The sequence below is a fragment of the Melanotaenia boesemani genome, chromosome 20 (assembly GCF_017639745.1).
Source record: "Melanotaenia boesemani isolate fMelBoe1 chromosome 20, fMelBoe1.pri, whole genome shotgun sequence".
Lineage (NCBI taxonomy): Eukaryota > Metazoa > Chordata > Actinopteri > Atheriniformes > Melanotaeniidae > Melanotaenia > Melanotaenia boesemani.
Window position 1 is genome coordinate 22709640 of NC_055701.1, and position 16749 is coordinate 22726388.

Here is a 16749-nt window from a genome sequence, read left to right on the forward strand (position 1 = left end):
CTATAAACCAAAAATCAACACAAAACTAAAACATAACAAAGCCTGATCATGACAGGACATAAAACATGAAAACCACACAAACTATAAACCAAGATCATAACAGAACTAAACATGACAAACCAAAACCAAACCAGGACAGTATTATACAGCTGCAGAGGTGTGTGTGGTGTGAGTTTAATACTTGCTTTGATTCTCTATCTTTGATGCAGTGGTCCTGCCTCCCTGCAGGACTTCACTCATTATCTCTCATTCTAATCAGGAAGTTTGATCATGACGTTAAAAACGACATGAAAATCAGATTTCATGTCGAGAAATATTTAAATAAAAACTATTTTTACAGAGGAAAATTATTTAAATGTATTTTAAAATGTCCTAACCTTACATTTGAAATAAATAGAAAATATTAAAGAAAAAGCTACTTTGTTTGCTTTGTTTTCTTTGATTTTATGTTTTGTGGTTGTTTTTTTAATCTCTTGACTATTTTCCAATAGTTATTTTATTTTGTTTTTTTGTTTATTTAACTTATGACTTTGATCTTGCCACTGATGAACAGTTGTTCATTGTTGTTTTTTCATGCATCATTTTAACAAGTTACAACTTTATCAAAACCTTTTGAAACTCCTGAAATTTCCTAAAGCAAATTAAGCTTTTTGTCTTTTCAGGGTATCTGTAGTTCTGTGCTGACTGAAGATGCTGCATCATTATTTGGTAACTGATGGAAATTACTTTATAAAGCTCCACAGATCAGTTTCCTAGAAAGTGATGAAGTGATGTTAGAGTTCAGGTTATTCTTTTATATGAACCTACAGGAATATGAATTTTTGTTTGTTTGTTTGTTCTTAAAAAACAACAAAGATTCAACAGACATAAAAATAGGTGATGAGTTAAATCAACATTGAATCCTGTTTAGTGAGAGGCAGAAACAACAAAAATACTTGAGGTTTGGATGAATGTGTGATAAGATGCTGCAGTAACAGTAAATGTTCTGTAGCTGCACAGAATAAATCTTATATAATATCTGATTCTGGATTTGAAACAAGGCCAACATTCGCTGGGTTTGGTGATACAGGTGCAGGGAGCTGTGAGCTGCTAAACTAAGATGAAAGAAATTTTTCATTAGAGGTTTTTGTACTGAGAAACAGAGACATGAAGCACTGTGGTAACTAGCAGCACAGAAGTAAACTCCACTGCTGCTGAGTTCAAGTTCATTAAATGTTAATGTGCAGGTTTCGCCTTTAGTTGCTCTCCCCTCTATTTTAACCTTCACTCCAGTCTCTGGGTATCCCTCATCTACATTCATGTATCCCAGGAGCTGCATCTCGTTGTCCTTTGATTGTCTGTACCAGAGGATTAAAGTGTAGTCCTGGATATTATGTAAACAGCTGATTTTGGGTTTTTCTTCAGTTTTGCAGAACATTTCAGGAGGAGTCTGCTGGACTTGGTCACCACCTGTGAAAGGATTGCACAGAGAAAAATAAACAAAAACTCACTAAAAAACTTGTGAACAAAAAAAAATTAGACCACATAAAGAATAAAATCTCTACAGCACATTTTTTTTCTCTTTTGCAAAACAACAAATAACAAAACCTTTAAAAGAAATAAAACTTTATTACCTGAAACCAGCCAAATATGAAAGTTTAAGTAAAATAAAATAATCATGATGTCGAGGTAAATGAATGAATTTAACATCAAAATAGTTGAATATTCTCTGTATCGAAGTAAACCCTCTCATCAGAGAAACAAAACCTTTTAAGGCGGGTTGACCCATTCTACCTCCTCTTCCTCTTCTTCCTCCAAACATTCAAACCAATCAACTTCCACCAGACGTCTACATCTGTATTTAGCTGTGCTTGTTCATCTAAGTCCATATGAATATGGGTATTTTGCTAAATTTAAGTTTTTCCACCCAACCTTTTTACTAAAAGTGAGAAAATAATCTGTCTACACACCAATGATTGAAACTCTGTCAGGAGCAAAAAGGTCGGGATCTAGCCCTGCCTCTGAAGACATGCTGGCCAAGCAGGAGCCTGATGAAAAAAAATAATAATTAAATAAAATAATAAAATAAGACAGTTTCCAGCAAATCCAAATGATGAAATGAATGCTGATATGTCGCTACAATACGTGTTTAGATGACATCACAACCTCACTTGCAATAAGATTAACAGAAAAAACTATTATAAGTACAGTTGTACTTCATCTGAGTCTTTAGTCATGCAAGAGATGCACTCGAGTAATGTGCAGTTAATATACAATATACTACACTAAACTAACGTGTGGCGTCACAGTCGACTATATGCAGATTTCTGAGTAGTCAGAGGTGCTGAATTGATGGGTCATTTGCAGATTTCTGTGCTACGCATGTGCATTATCCAAGGGTAACTATTCTGACAATGTATGCCAAAGCAGCAGAGCACCTATTGGTAAGATATTTTTCATGTTTATTCCATGTAAAAATATGAACATAATAATGAAAATATGTTGAATAGGTGTTGTGTTTATTTATGGTTTGACATAAATAAAAGGGAGGTGAGATCATTTTCTTTTGTTACTTGATTTAAATGGAGTGAGAAAAACTCTGAATGGGGAGAAAAAGATGAATTGAAAATCTTCAATGCATCATCATGCAATCAAAACCAACATGAATTGTAATCAGATCTAGTCATGAGGTACGTAAGATGGCACACCCCTAATAATTATCATCATAATAAAGAACAGTACAAATATTTTTGTCAAATAAAACATTTTTTATTATTAACAAACTGATGGCAGAACTGAGACATTTTAATGTAAACTCTTTTGTTTGTTAACAATATAAAATAACATCAACAATGTACCAAAATAATAAAATAACTAGAAATAATAGAAATGGTTCCTTTTATTACACAACTGTAACAACTTGCATCTTTGTAATTATGATGTTCATGTCATAATGAAATCAATCTTTATCTCAGCATATAATAGAACATTGTGTTACATACATGTAATGTATTGCAAATGTAACAGCCGTGTCTTTACCAGATTCCTGCCACATACACAATCTTTTAAATTGGGTTTGGTGTGCCCCTTTTCTACTTTGAGCACCTGCCCTTTTACATCTCTACATAAGCCTGAGACAAACAACATTGTTTCATATGCAGAAGCTAATAAGTGATGTGTGCATGTTGTCAAGCCCGGCTCGTGAGAGCTTGACAAAAAGGAGGTGGGACAACGAGGGATGCCAATTAAAGTATAATTTATTAAGAAAAGGTGACCAAAGTAAATAAATGGAGCTTAACAGTGTAACCTATGTGTATAATCTGTAGCATCAGTAGTGTATGGGAGTGTTGGTTGTGGGGAGGTGTTGTGTGGGAAAGCTAAAGTGGATAAACTAATGAGTGCACAAACAAAGGAAAAGGAGTGCTGCAGGTGAGCAGGCTGGCGCGAGCAGAGACCACGCAGGTGTGAAAGGCCTGGTATTTAATCCCAAACGGGCCACGCCCCCGCCAGGTAGCGCGGGAGGACTGGAGCAGCAGACTGGCCACCTGAGAAGAGGAGGACAGAGACGGAGAGAGGAGGAGGCAGAACAGGAGACAGAGCTGGAAGCAAAAGTTAAAGCCCCCAGAGATGGACAAAATACAGCCTGCTCTGGGGTACCATGATCATAGAAAGTAGTAAATATTCAACTAATCTGATGATAAAGTCTCCAGGTCTAGAGCTCCCTCTACAGATGATTAAAAATGATGTCTTCAGTTCACTGGGAGCAGCTGTTGGGTTTTTGTGCAGCTCTTTAAACCACCTGCATCACTGTGTTGACGCACAGAACAGAAATACACTCCACTGTCTTCAGGCTCCAGCTTCTTTACTGTCAGAGATCCAGTCTGAGCATTTTTCTTCTCTGCTGGGAATTTCTCCTCACTGAAGCCGTTTGTATATTTATGTTGAGCATCAGCTAAAGTAAAAACTATTTCCTTCATTCCCTCCCCCGGCAGCTGTTGATACCAGTACATCTGGAAGTAAGTAGCATCCTTCGTGTGGTTACAGAGTATTGTTGCATCTTCACCCTTCTTCCTCCACAGTATGGGGGTCTGGTTAACATCACTTCCATCAGTCAGACCTGTGTGGACAACAGTCAAAGTTACCATCAGTTAATATTTTGATAATTTATAGTTTCACAGATGTTTTCATCTTCTAATCACTGAAATCAATCTGCTGATGTTCAAGATGTTTACCTTTCATCCAGAGTACAAACACCAACAAGCTGAGGAAACCATGTCTGATAGCAGTCATGTTCTAAAACTAATTAAAAGCTCAGTTATCTATCAGTGTAGTTCCACAGAGATGAAGAGATGCAGGAAGGTGTGTCAGTGCGGGGTGTGATGTTCTCTGATCATGTGGACCAATCAGAAGGTCACATTTGTTACATGTGATGATGAAATAAACACAGCTGTAAAACTAGAGGATCATTTTTTATGTGAAACATGTGAAAAAAAAAAAAAATAGAAGAATCAAACAAAATGTGACTGAATTTTTTTTCCACAAAAATCTGAACTGTTCACTTTAATCCAAACAATTAAAAACATGCTTGATTCCAAAAGCCAAATAATAAAAAGATTATTAAGCTTTTAATGATCTGACATTCACAACAGAAACTCTGATGATGTGAGCAGGTGTGGTATGATGATGATTGAAGATGATGATGTCCATGTTCTGGTTCACTGCCAGACTGTGTTACAGTTGTATTATGTCATATGTAGGCAGAGGTGAGGACCCAAACGCAGGCAGATGAGGCAGAACGGTGCAGTTAACAGGTTTATTTCCAAAACTTAGGAACCAGGGAAAACCAGCTATTACAGGGATGAACCATGAGGATACGACAGGAACAACTGAAAACCATGGGGTACATATACACAGAGGGAGTATGAATGAGTAATCAGACCAGGTGAACTACTGAGCCAGAAACAGAAACCACAGAGCACAAGAGGGAAAACAGGACAAAACATGATAAAACCAGAACTATAAACCAAAAATCAAGACAAAACTAAAACATAACAAAGCCTGATCATGACAGGACATAAAACATGAAAACCACACAAACTATAAACCAAGATCATAACAGAACTAAACATGACAAACCAAAACCAAACCAGGACAGTATTATACAGCTGCAGAGGTGTGTGTGGTGTGAGTTTAATACTTGCTTTGATTCTCTATCTTTGATGCAGTGGTCCTGCCTCCCTGCAGGACTTCACTCATTATCTCTCATTCTAATCAGGAAGTTTGATCATGACGTTAAAAACGACATGAAAATCAGATTTCATGTCGAGAAATATTTAAATAAAAACTATTTTTACAGAGGAAAATTATTTAAATGTATTTTAAAATGTCCTAACCTTACATTTGAAATAAATAGAAAATATTAAAGAAAAAGCTACTTTGTTTGCTTTGTTTTCTTTGATTTTATGTTTTGTGGTTGTTTTTTTAATCTCTTGACTATTTTCCAATAGTTATTTTATTTTGTTTTTTTGTTTATTTAACTTATGACTTTGATCTTGCCACTGATGAACAGTTGTTCATTGTTGTTTTTTCATGCATCATTTTAACAAGTTACAATTTAACAAAACCTTTTGAAAATCCTGAAATTTCCTAAAGCAAATTAAGCTTTTTGTCTTTTCAGGGTATCTGTAGTTCTGTGCTGACTGAAGATGCTGCATCATTATTTGGTAACTGATGGAAATTACTTTATAAAGTTCCACAGATCAGTTTCCTAGAAAGTGATGCAGTGATGTTAGTGTTCAGGTTATTCTTTTATATGAACCTACAGGAATATGAATTTTTGTTTGTTTGTTTGTTCTTAAAAAACAACAAAGATTCAACAGACATAAAAATAGGTGATGAGTTAAATCAACATTGAATCCTGTTTAGTGAGAGGCAGAAACAACAAAAATACTTGAGGTTTGGATGAATGTGTGATAAGATGCTGCAGTAACAGTAAATGTTCTGTAGCTGCACAGAATAAATCTTATATAATATCTGATTCTGGATTAGAAACAAGGCCAACATTCGCTGGGTTTGGTGATACAGGTGCAGGGAGCTGTGAGCTGCTAAACTAAGATGAAAGAAATTTTTCATTAGAGGTTTTTGTACTGAGGAGCAGAGACATGAAGCACTGTGGTAACTAGCAGCACAGAAATAAACTCCACTGCTGCTGAGTTCAAGTTCATTAAATGTTAATGTGCAGGTTTGGCCTTCAGTTGCTCTCCCCTCTATTTTAACCTTCACTCCAGTCTCTGGGTATCCCTCATTTACATTCATATATCCCAGGAGCTGCATCTCGTTGTCCTTTGATTGTCTGTACCAGAGGATTCTAGTGTAGTCCTGGATATTATGTAAACAGCTGATTTTGGGTTTTACTTCAGTTTTGCAGAACATTTCAGGAGGAGTCTGCTGGACTTGGTCACCACCTGTGAAAGGATTGCACAGAGAAAAATAAACAGAAACTCACTAAAAAACTTGTGAACAAAAAAAGATTAGACCACATAAAGAATAAAATCTCTACAGAACATTTTTTTTCTCTTTTGCAAAACAACAAATAACAAAACCTTTAAAAGAAATAAAACTTTATTACCTGAAACCAGCCAAATATGAAAGTTTAAGTAGAATAAAATTATCATGATGTCAAGTTAAATGAATGAATTTAACATCAAAATAGTTGAATATTCTCTGTATCGAAGTAAACCCTCTCATCAGAGAAACAAAACCTTTTAAGGCGGGTTGACCCGTTCTACCTCCTCTTCCTCTTCTTCCTCCAAACATTCAAACCAATCAACTTCCACCAGACGTCTACATCTGTATTTAGCTGTGCTTGTTCATCTAAGTCCATATGAATGTCGGTATTTTGCTAAATTTAAGTTTTTCAGCCCAACCTTTTTACTAAAAGTGAGAAAATAATCTGTCTACACACCAATGATTGAAACTCTGTCAGGAGCAAAAAGGCAGGGATCTAGCCCTGCCTCTGAAGACATGCTGGCCAAGAAGGAGCCTGATGAAAAAAAATAATAATTAAATAAAATAATAAAATAAGACAGTTTCCAGGAAATCCAAAGGATGAAATGAATGCTGATAAGTCACTACAATACGTGTTTAACCGACATTACACCCTCACTTGCAAAAAGATTAACAGAAAAAACTATTATAGGTACAGTTGTACTTCATCTGAGTCTTTAGTCGTGCAAGAGATGCACTCGAGTAATGTGCAGTTAATATACAATATAATACACTAAACTAATGTGTGGCATCACAGTCGACTATATGCAGATTTCTGAGTAGTCAGAGGTGCTGAATTGATGGGTCATTTGCAGATTTCTGTGCTACGCATGTGCATTAGCCAAGGGTAGCTATTCTGACAATGTATGCCAAAGCAGCAGAGCCCCTATTGGTAAGATATTTTTCATGTTTATTCCATGTAAAAATATGAAAATATGTTGAATATGTGTTGTATTTATTTATGGTTTGACATAAATAAAAGGGAGGTGAGATCATTTTGCTTTGTTACTTGATTTAAATGGAGGGAGAAAATCTTCAATGCATCATCATGCAGTCAAAACCAACATGAATTGTAATCAGATCTAATCATTAGATACGTAAGATGGCACACCCCTAATAATTATCATCATAATAAAACACAGTACAAAGATTTTTGTCAAATAAAACATTTTTTATTATTAACAAACTGATGGCAGAACTGAGACATTTTAATGTAAACTCTTTTGTTTGTAAACAATATAAAATAACATCAACAATGTACCAAAATAATAAAAAACTAGAAATAATAGAAATGGTTCCCTTTTATTACACAACTGTTTAAGAAATGAAGTTAGTAGTGCTAATTAGATAAAACAAAAGCAAAGTCTACTATTGGTTGACTTAATCAGCTCATGAAAAGAATTGATGAGCTCATCGTGTTGGTATCAGTTAATACAGATACTAGCCTTGGTATTGATACTATTCATATTTTCATCGTTCCGCCCAGCCCTAATAGTGACGTGTGGTGGTGCTACACAGCACAGGATCCCTGTAAGAGGTCAAAGACACACTGTCATCAGAGCACAAATATTAGAATCAGAGAAGAAGAAACACCTAAAATGAATCATGTTAAGATCAAACTCGGCCTCGGCTACAGGGGTTGGGGTCGAGTCGTGTCTTTTTCTGTGGAGTTTGCATGTTCTCCATGTGTATGCTTGGGGTTTTCTCCAGGTATCCTGGTTTCTTCCCACATTCCAAAGATATGAATGTTAGGTTAACTGGTGTCTCCAGGTGTAGCTGGTTGTTGCCTGGTAGCTGCTGGGATAGACTCCAGCCCCCCACAATCCTTCATTGGTACAATCAGGTATAGAAAATGGACAGATGGATGTTTCATGTATTTTATGTCCAGTAATTTAGAAACTTTTATTAATGGACTGAAAATATATTAACTCTTCAAAACTTTTGAATAAATAGACGGAGTCTGGAATTAAATCCCCACAGTGATGTGTGAGACAATAGAAAAGCAGATTAGGGTTAACAACCCAAAAACATAAGATTTTAATTAAGTGTTAAAGCAAGACAGCAAATCTCAGAAACACAGCAGTAAAAGATCTGGAGATTTCATAACTTTTTTTTCTACTGCATGAATGCATAAAAACAGATCACACGGCTTATCAGCTGGTGACCACAGTCAAATACCTGGACCTGCATATGTCCAACAACCTGACATGGGCCACAAACACAGAACTCGGTACAGCAATGGAAACTATTCAAAAAGACAATCAGAAAAAACAATAATGAAAATAAGGACAAAACCGGCGTGTGGAGGGGGCGGGGGGTAAAGGGGCTGGAGCCGCTGCGTAGCCATGGGAAAGCTGTAGGGCCTGATCTAACACACTGGTGGATTACGACCTGCAGAGAGCAGTTGTCGTCAGGCTATATTTTAGAATCACCAAATAAATTCAAGTCAGAAAATCAGTAAGTGGTTGAAACAAATTAAGTGTATGTTGTTTCATGTGTTTTGCAAGATGAAGGCATGTTTACATAAGAGCCAAATGAGGGCAGAAGCTATGATATGCTGTTTTTCTTACTTTTCTGATTTTGGCCTGCATGTGCTCGTCAGTGCATGAATGAATTACATCGTTAGTGCCCGAGCCACGCAATGTTTGTGTGTTTACATTTCATTCATTCATTTTCTGTTATTAGTCATAATATTCTATTCCTCAGTGCAAAGATGCCCCACTAAGAGATGCACATTCAGCAAGAAAAGAAAGAGCTGCATGAGGCAAATAGTTAAAAGATGTTTAGTAAGAACCAGCAACACACACACAAAAACAAGATGGTGAATCCTAATGTAGCGTGGTCAGCCACAGACTTAGCAGGCTGTGCATGTTGCCATGGAGACGTGTAAGGCAGGGCTTTCCAAAGTCGGTCCTCAAGGGCAGCCGTCCTGCAGATTTTCCAATGTTTCCTGCTTCAACACACCTGACTCAAATGAAATAGATCCAACAGCCTATTGAGTTTTGCACAATGAATCATCAGTTTGAGTCAGGTGGTTTTGGAGCAGGGACACATCAAAAACCTGCAGCATTGTGGCTCTTGAGGACCAGAGCTGGCCACCCCTGGTGTAAGGTAAGGTAATCTCTTCTCTGTTCTTTTTAGTGTCTGTAGTTTCATGTTAGAATTTGCTGTTATCTGCATGGGCCAGGAGTATCTTCATCTCTGCAATCTGCACTGTGAGTAAAGCAAACCAGAGTATCCAGGCTGCTCCATTTGTTAGTAGGAGCTTTATTAAAGTACACTTAAAACATTTAAATTTTCAGCTCCTCTGTATAGATATGTTTTATTGACCGTCCCTATTCTTTCCCCCTCTTACATCTTTGTAATTATGATGTTCATGTCATAATGAAATCTATTTGTATCACAGCATATAATAGAACATTGTGTTACATACATGTAATGCATTGCAAATGTAACAGCTGTGTCTTAACCAGATTCCTGCCACACACACAATCTTTTAAATTGGGTTTGGTGTGTCCCTTTTGTACTTTGAGCACCTGCCCTTTTACATCTCTACATAAGCCTGAGACAAACAACATTATTACATTATGTAGAAGCTAATAAGTGATGTGTGCATGTTGTCACTATCTGTAAAATGATGTGAACGGCACCATGATCATAGAAAGTAGTAAATATTCAACTAATCTGATGATAAAGTCTCCAGGTCTAGAGCTCCCTCTACAGATGATTAAAAATGATGTCTTCAGTTCACTGGGAGCAGCTGTTGGGTTTTTGTGCAGCTCTTTAAACCACCTGCATCACTGTGTTGACTCACAGAACAGAAATACACTCCGCTGTCTTGAGGCTCCAGCTTCTTTACTGTCAGAGATCCAGTCTGAGCATTTTTCTTCTCTGCTGGGAATTTCTCCTCACTGAAGCCGTTTGTATATTTATGTTGAGAATTAACTGAAGTAAAAACTATTTCCTTCATTCCCTCCCCTGGCAGCTGTTGATACCAGTACATCTCGATGTAAGTAGCACCCTTCGTGTGGTCACATCGTATTGCTGCATTTTCACCCTTCTTCCCCCACAGTATGGGGGTCTGGTTAACATCACTTCCATCAGTCAGACCTGTGTGGACAACAGTCAAAGTTACCATCAGTTAATATTTTGATAATTTATAGTTTCCATCTTCTAATCACTGAAATCAATCTGCTGATGTTCCAGATGTTTACCTTTCATCCAGAGTACAAACACCAACAAGCTGAGGAGACCATGTCTGATAGCAGTCATGTTCTAAAACTGATTAAAAGCTCAGTTATCTATCAGTGTAGTTCCACAGAGATGAAGAGATGCAGGAAGGTGTGTCAGTGCGGGGTGTGACGTTCTCTGATCATGTGGACCAATCAGAAGGTCACATTTGTTACATGTGATGATGAACTGAACACAGCTGTAAAACTAGAGGATCATTTTTTTATGTGAAATATGTCAAAAGAAATTAAAGAGAAGAATCAAACAAAATTTGACAGATTTTTTTCCCACAAAAATCTGAACTGTTTACTTTAATCCAAACAATTAAAAACATGCTTGATTCCAAGCATGGGTGAGGACCCAAACGCAGGCAGATGAGGCAGAACGGTGCAGTTAACAGGTTTATTTCCAAACCTTAGGAACCAGGGAAAACCAGCTATTACAGGGATGAACCATGAGGATACGACAGGAACAACTGAACACCATTGAGTACATTGTAACGCTTTAGTAGGGCTGAGGATCTGACTACTGCCAATGTCAAGGATAGGCAACCAGAAGTAAGTCCAACCACGGAGCCAAGGTGTGTGAATGAAGACAGAACAGAAATTAGATCCAAGCAATGCGTGTATTTATAGATATATAGAATATTTCAGAACAAAAAAACACACACAACCCGTCTTATATATTTATATATATGTATTCATTATATTAATATTTGCTATATATAATCAGGTATGATTAATAACGACGACCACAAGAACCAAACAAACAAACAAACAACAAAACAAAAACAACAAAAAAAAAGTCCAGAGAATCCTGTTTCCTCAAGCTGTTTTGAGGTTGAGAGTTCTTTTTTTTTCCCACAGTCCACGTGAGGGAAACAGATAAACCAAGAATCCAACTTAATCCACAAACCGAAATGGGTTCTGTGAGTCCTACCACATTGATGTGTGGGCTGTTGGGTAGCTCGCCATCCAATTCACTGTCGTGGAGTATGTCCAATCCACAAAAAACCTAACCTAAACAAGGTCAAGAACAAAAATCAGTTATAAGGTAACTAGATTAACTTAAATTGGCTTCTAAACAAAAAGGCAATAAATAAAGAAATGTTACAATGACAATGGTGGTCATCTTCAAGAAACTAAAAGAAAAATAACACATTCAACATGAATGTCAAGACAAGCAGCAACGCATTGCCAATAAATGAAACATTCAACTAATTAGAATGACATTCAATTTAACCAAGAAGATCAGAACGATTATCAATCAAGCATAATGAATAGTGAATCAATATGAAGCTTCATAGACATATTCAAAACAAATTAAAGTGCACTTAAATCATTTTCAAAACAGAAATGTTGCGCAACATGGGTCTACTCAATGGGTATGACGTCAATTCAAAAGTACATAGTCGATATGGCATGTCAATTTAAGAAGTTCAAGGATCATAAATTCAAAGGGAAAACTGTGAAAAACAAAGTATTCTACACAGAGGGAGTATGAATGAGTAATCAGACCAGCTCAACTACTGAGCCAGAAACAGAAACCACAGAGCACAAGAGGGAAAACAGGACAAAACGTGACATAAAACAGGATATAAAACATGAAAACCACACAAACTATAAACCAAGATCATAACGGAACTAAACATGACAAACCAAAACCAAGCCAGGACAGTATTATACAGCTGCAGAGGTGTGTGTGGTGTGAGTTTAATACTTGCTTTGATTCTCTATCTTTGATGCAGTGGTCCTGCCTCCCTGCAGGACTTCACTCATTATCTCTCATTCTCCCCTCAATTTGTTTATTAAATTTCAAAATCACAAATCAAAAGCAACATACATATACACACACATACATATAACATCAATGAAATATAAACAAATAATATATGTGTGAACTATTTCCCAACAAAAACTAAGACAACAACAGCAAATATATATATATATATATATATATATATATAATGTAATTAAATAAAATTACAAATTTAAATTAAAATGAAAACACAGTAAATAGTTCTTGCTGTTGGCTGCAAGTGAGACAGTCCTAGGTCTAATAGTAACTAAGAAGGATAATGAGACTATTACTCAGGATTTTCTGGGAAGACTAGCTTCCCAACATGTTCAAAAAAAGGGCCCCATATCCTTGAAAATTTCTCCTAGGAGCCCTTCAACAAGTATCTAATTTTTTCTAATTTGGCAAAATAAAGGACATCTTTTACCCAGTGAAAATGTGATGGTGGTGTAGCCGATTTCCATTTTAAAAGTATCAGCTGTCGCGCTAATAAGCTAACAAAGGCTATGAATGACCTCTCCTCTAAAGAAAATGATGCAGTTGCAGAAATTACACCAAACAATGCTGTGACTGCATTAGGTTCCATTCTCTTCCCTGTGACTTCACTCAAAGTGTCAAAAATCCTCTGCCAGTAAGAAGACAGAACAGAGCATGACCAAAACATATGAATATGTGAAGCTGCAGCTAGATCCCACCGATCACAAGTCGAATCAACATCCTTGTATATTTTTGAAAGCTTGACCTTTGCTAAATGTGTTCGGTGCAAAATTTCGCACTGAATCAAGCTATGTTTTGCACAAACTGAAGAATGGTGCACCTTGTTCAGAATATTTCCAAACATGTCATCATCAACCACTACTCCCAGATCATCTTCCCTGAGTGCTTTAATGGAGGCCAAAGAGGCCATTCGTAATGAATGGATCTGAGAGTAGATAAGTGAGATTACACCTTTAAATGTAGATGTCGGTTTCAGGAATGTATCTACAGGGCAGTTCTGTAACAGTAAAGTTCTGTAGCTGCACATAATAAATCTCATATAATATCTGATTCTGGATTAGAAACAAGGCCAACATTCGCTGGGTTTGGTGTTACAGGTGCAGGGAGCTGTGAGCTGCTAAACTAAGATGAAAGAAATTTTTCATTGGGAGGTTTTTGTACTGAGGAGCAGAGACATGAAGCACTGTGGTAACTAGCAGCACAGAAGTAAACCCCACTGCTGTTTGACGCGAGTTCTTCAGTTGTTAATGTGCAGGTCTGGCCTTCACGTGCATCCCCGTCCACCTTCACCTTCACTCCTGCTTCAGGAGTCCACTTGTCTGTAAACATGTATCCCAGGAGCTGTAGTTGTCCATTTTCTATTTGTTTGTACCAGAGGATCTGGTTGTAGCTCTGGATCCTGTGTGAACAGCTGATCGTGGCAGATTCTCCAGGGTTTTTGAGGATGTGGAGTGGAGTCTGGTCGACTTGTTTGCCTGAAGAAGAACCTGCTCAAAACACATATGTAAAATCATTTAGAAAAGTCTTAGAAATGGAGACATGAGGAGGGAAAGACATCAGTTTAAGCAAGTCAGGTGAAGCTGGATGAGCTATCAGAACATCAGAGAGACTTAAAACAACCACTGAGGGTCAGACAAATGACCAAGATAGAAAACACAGAGATAATCTAAAAAAAATTCCATCACATGAAGCAAAATAGCATAATTTCCTTCATAAAGATTTTACCTGATAGGAGAAAAAAATCAAAGATTATAAACAAAAAGAGCATCATGGTGTTGAACCTATAACTTTAACCGTCTCTTTTGCTCTTTGGCAAAACTCATCTGTCAGAGAAAGAGGAAACTTTTTAGAGTGGGTGGTGTCAAACTGCACACTCCCTCTCTGAACATGAAATCATGTTAGCAGCAGCCACACACTGCTGCCTCAGTAAAGACATGCTGCCTCCTTATGAGAGGAAAAAAACAACACATACAGTAAGTGTTGAAGACCCCAACGACATTAACAAACCTTTTTTTTTTTTTTTTTTTTGCAAATCTTTAACATTTTAAAATCATTTAAAACTTTTAACAACTCCCAACAACACATCAAACATGAATCAGTGATGGTTTCCAGCTTCTTGTAATATGTTTTCAGTTTTATGCTCCTTGATTTTGTGTTTAGTGTTACCATGTCTTCTGGATTACATGATCAGGGTATAAATTAGACCTGATTCTGTTAGTTCTGCCTCCAGTGTTTGTTTACTTCAAGTGAATTCTGCTGATCATTCAGCCCTCCTTGTGTACCTGTTCTTGTTCTGTTCCTCTTCATCAGTCTGTGTCCTGGATTATGTTTGTATATTTATTTTATGGACTCTCAGCTCCAGGAGCAGGTCTAGAAAGGTGGGACGTGTAAATGGGAACTTAAAAAGGGTCCAAACTTTGGGAAATAAGGAACTGATTATTTCAACAAAGGTAATATGAGGGGCCATCCCTTTGTCCCTGCCCTTAATCAGTCCTGTTGTGTTGTTTTAATTGTTTTTCATCTGAAATGAATTTAGTTTATGTTACATTTGAGTCCTTCACAAACCCCAAAACAGGACCTTGTTGTTTGGCAGGAGAAAAGTAAAAGTGATGTTAGCGTTCATGCTATGCCTTTATATAAACTTGCAGTATTATGACTTAGCTTGTACAAAAAAAGATTTAACAGATATAAAAATATGTGATGAGTTATGTGAGAAGCAGAAACAGAGAAAACAACAGAGATTTTGATATATTTGTAATAAAGTGCAGTAACAGTAAAGTTCTGTAGCTGCACATAATAAATCTCATATAATATCTGATTCTGGATTAGAAACAAGGCCAACATTCGCTGGGTTTGGTGATACAGGTGCAGGGAGCTGTGAGCTGCTAAACTAAGATGAAAGAAATTTTTCATTTGAGGTTTTTGTACTGAGGAGCAGAGACATGAAGCACTGTGGTAACTAGCAGCACAGAAGTAAACTCCACTGCTGTTTGACGCGAGTTCTTCAGTTGTTAATGTGCAGGTCTGGCCTTCACGTGCATCCCCGTCCACCTTCACCTTCACTCCTGCTTCAGGAGTCCACTTGTCTGTAAACATGTATCCCAGGAGCTGTAGTTGTCCATTTTCTATTTGTTTGTACCAGAGGATCTGGTTGTAGCTCTGGATCCTGTGTGAACAGCTGATCGTGGCAGATTCTCCAGGGTTTTTGAGGATGTGGAGTGGAGTCTGGTCGACTTGTTTGCCTGAAGAAGAACCTGCTCAAAACACATATGTAAAATCATTTAGAAAAGTCTTAGAAATGGAGACATGAGGAGGGAAAGACATCAGTTTAAGCAAGTCAGGTGAAGCTGGATGAGCTATCAGAACATCAGAGAGACTTAAAACAACCACTGAGGGTCAGACAAATGACCAAGATAGAAAACACAGAGATAATCTAAAAAAAATTCCATCACATGCAGCAAAATAGCATAATTTCCTTCATAAAGATTTTACCTGATAGGAGAAAAAAATCAAAGATTATAAACAAAAAGAGCATCATGGTGTTGAACCTATAACTTTAACCGTCTCTTTTGCTCTTTGGCAAAACTCATCTGTCAGAGAAAGAGGAAACTTTTTAGAGTGGGTGGTGTCAAACTGCACACTCCCTCTCTGAACATGAAATCATGTTAGCAGCAGCCACACACTGCTGCCTCAGTAAAGACATGCTGCCTCCTTATGAGAGGAAAAAAACAACACATACAGTAAGTGTTGAAGACCCCAACGACATTAACAAACCTTTTTTTTTTTTTTTTTTTTGCAAATCTTTAACATTTTAAAATCATTTAAAACTTTTAACAACTCCCAACAACACATCAAACATGAATCAGTGATGGTTTCCAGCTTCTTGTAATATGTTTTCAGTTTTATGCTCCTTGATTTTGTGTTTAGTGTTACCATGTCTTCTGGATTACATGATCAGGGTTTAAATTAGACCTGTTTCTGTTAGTTCTGCCTCCAGTGTTTGTTTACTTCAAGTGAATTCTGCTGATCATTCAGCCCTCCTTGTGTACCTGTTCTTGTTCTGTTCCTCTTCATCAGTCTGTGTCCTGGATTATGTTTGTATATTTATTTTATGGACTCTCAGCTCCAGGAGCAGGTCTAGAAAGGTGGGACGTGTAAATGGGAACTTAAAAAGGGTCCAAACTTTGGGAAATAAGGAAC

General features: G+C 37.1%; 2 gene segments (V, D, J or C); both read right to left on the reverse strand.

Moving 5' to 3' along the window:
* Positions 1-3728: 3728 nt before the first annotated feature.
* On the reverse strand, positions 3729-4350 carry LOC121631645. The segment is given in 2 exon segments: positions 3729-4096; positions 4212-4350. Coding segments are annotated over 2 exon segments (426 nt in total).
* A 2039-nt stretch (positions 4351-6389) lies between these two features.
* LOC121631646 lies at positions 6390-10797 on the reverse strand. The segment is given in 3 exon segments: positions 6390-6443; positions 10340-10635; positions 10740-10797. Coding segments are annotated over 3 exon segments (408 nt in total).
* Positions 10798-16749: the final 5952 nt, after the last annotated feature.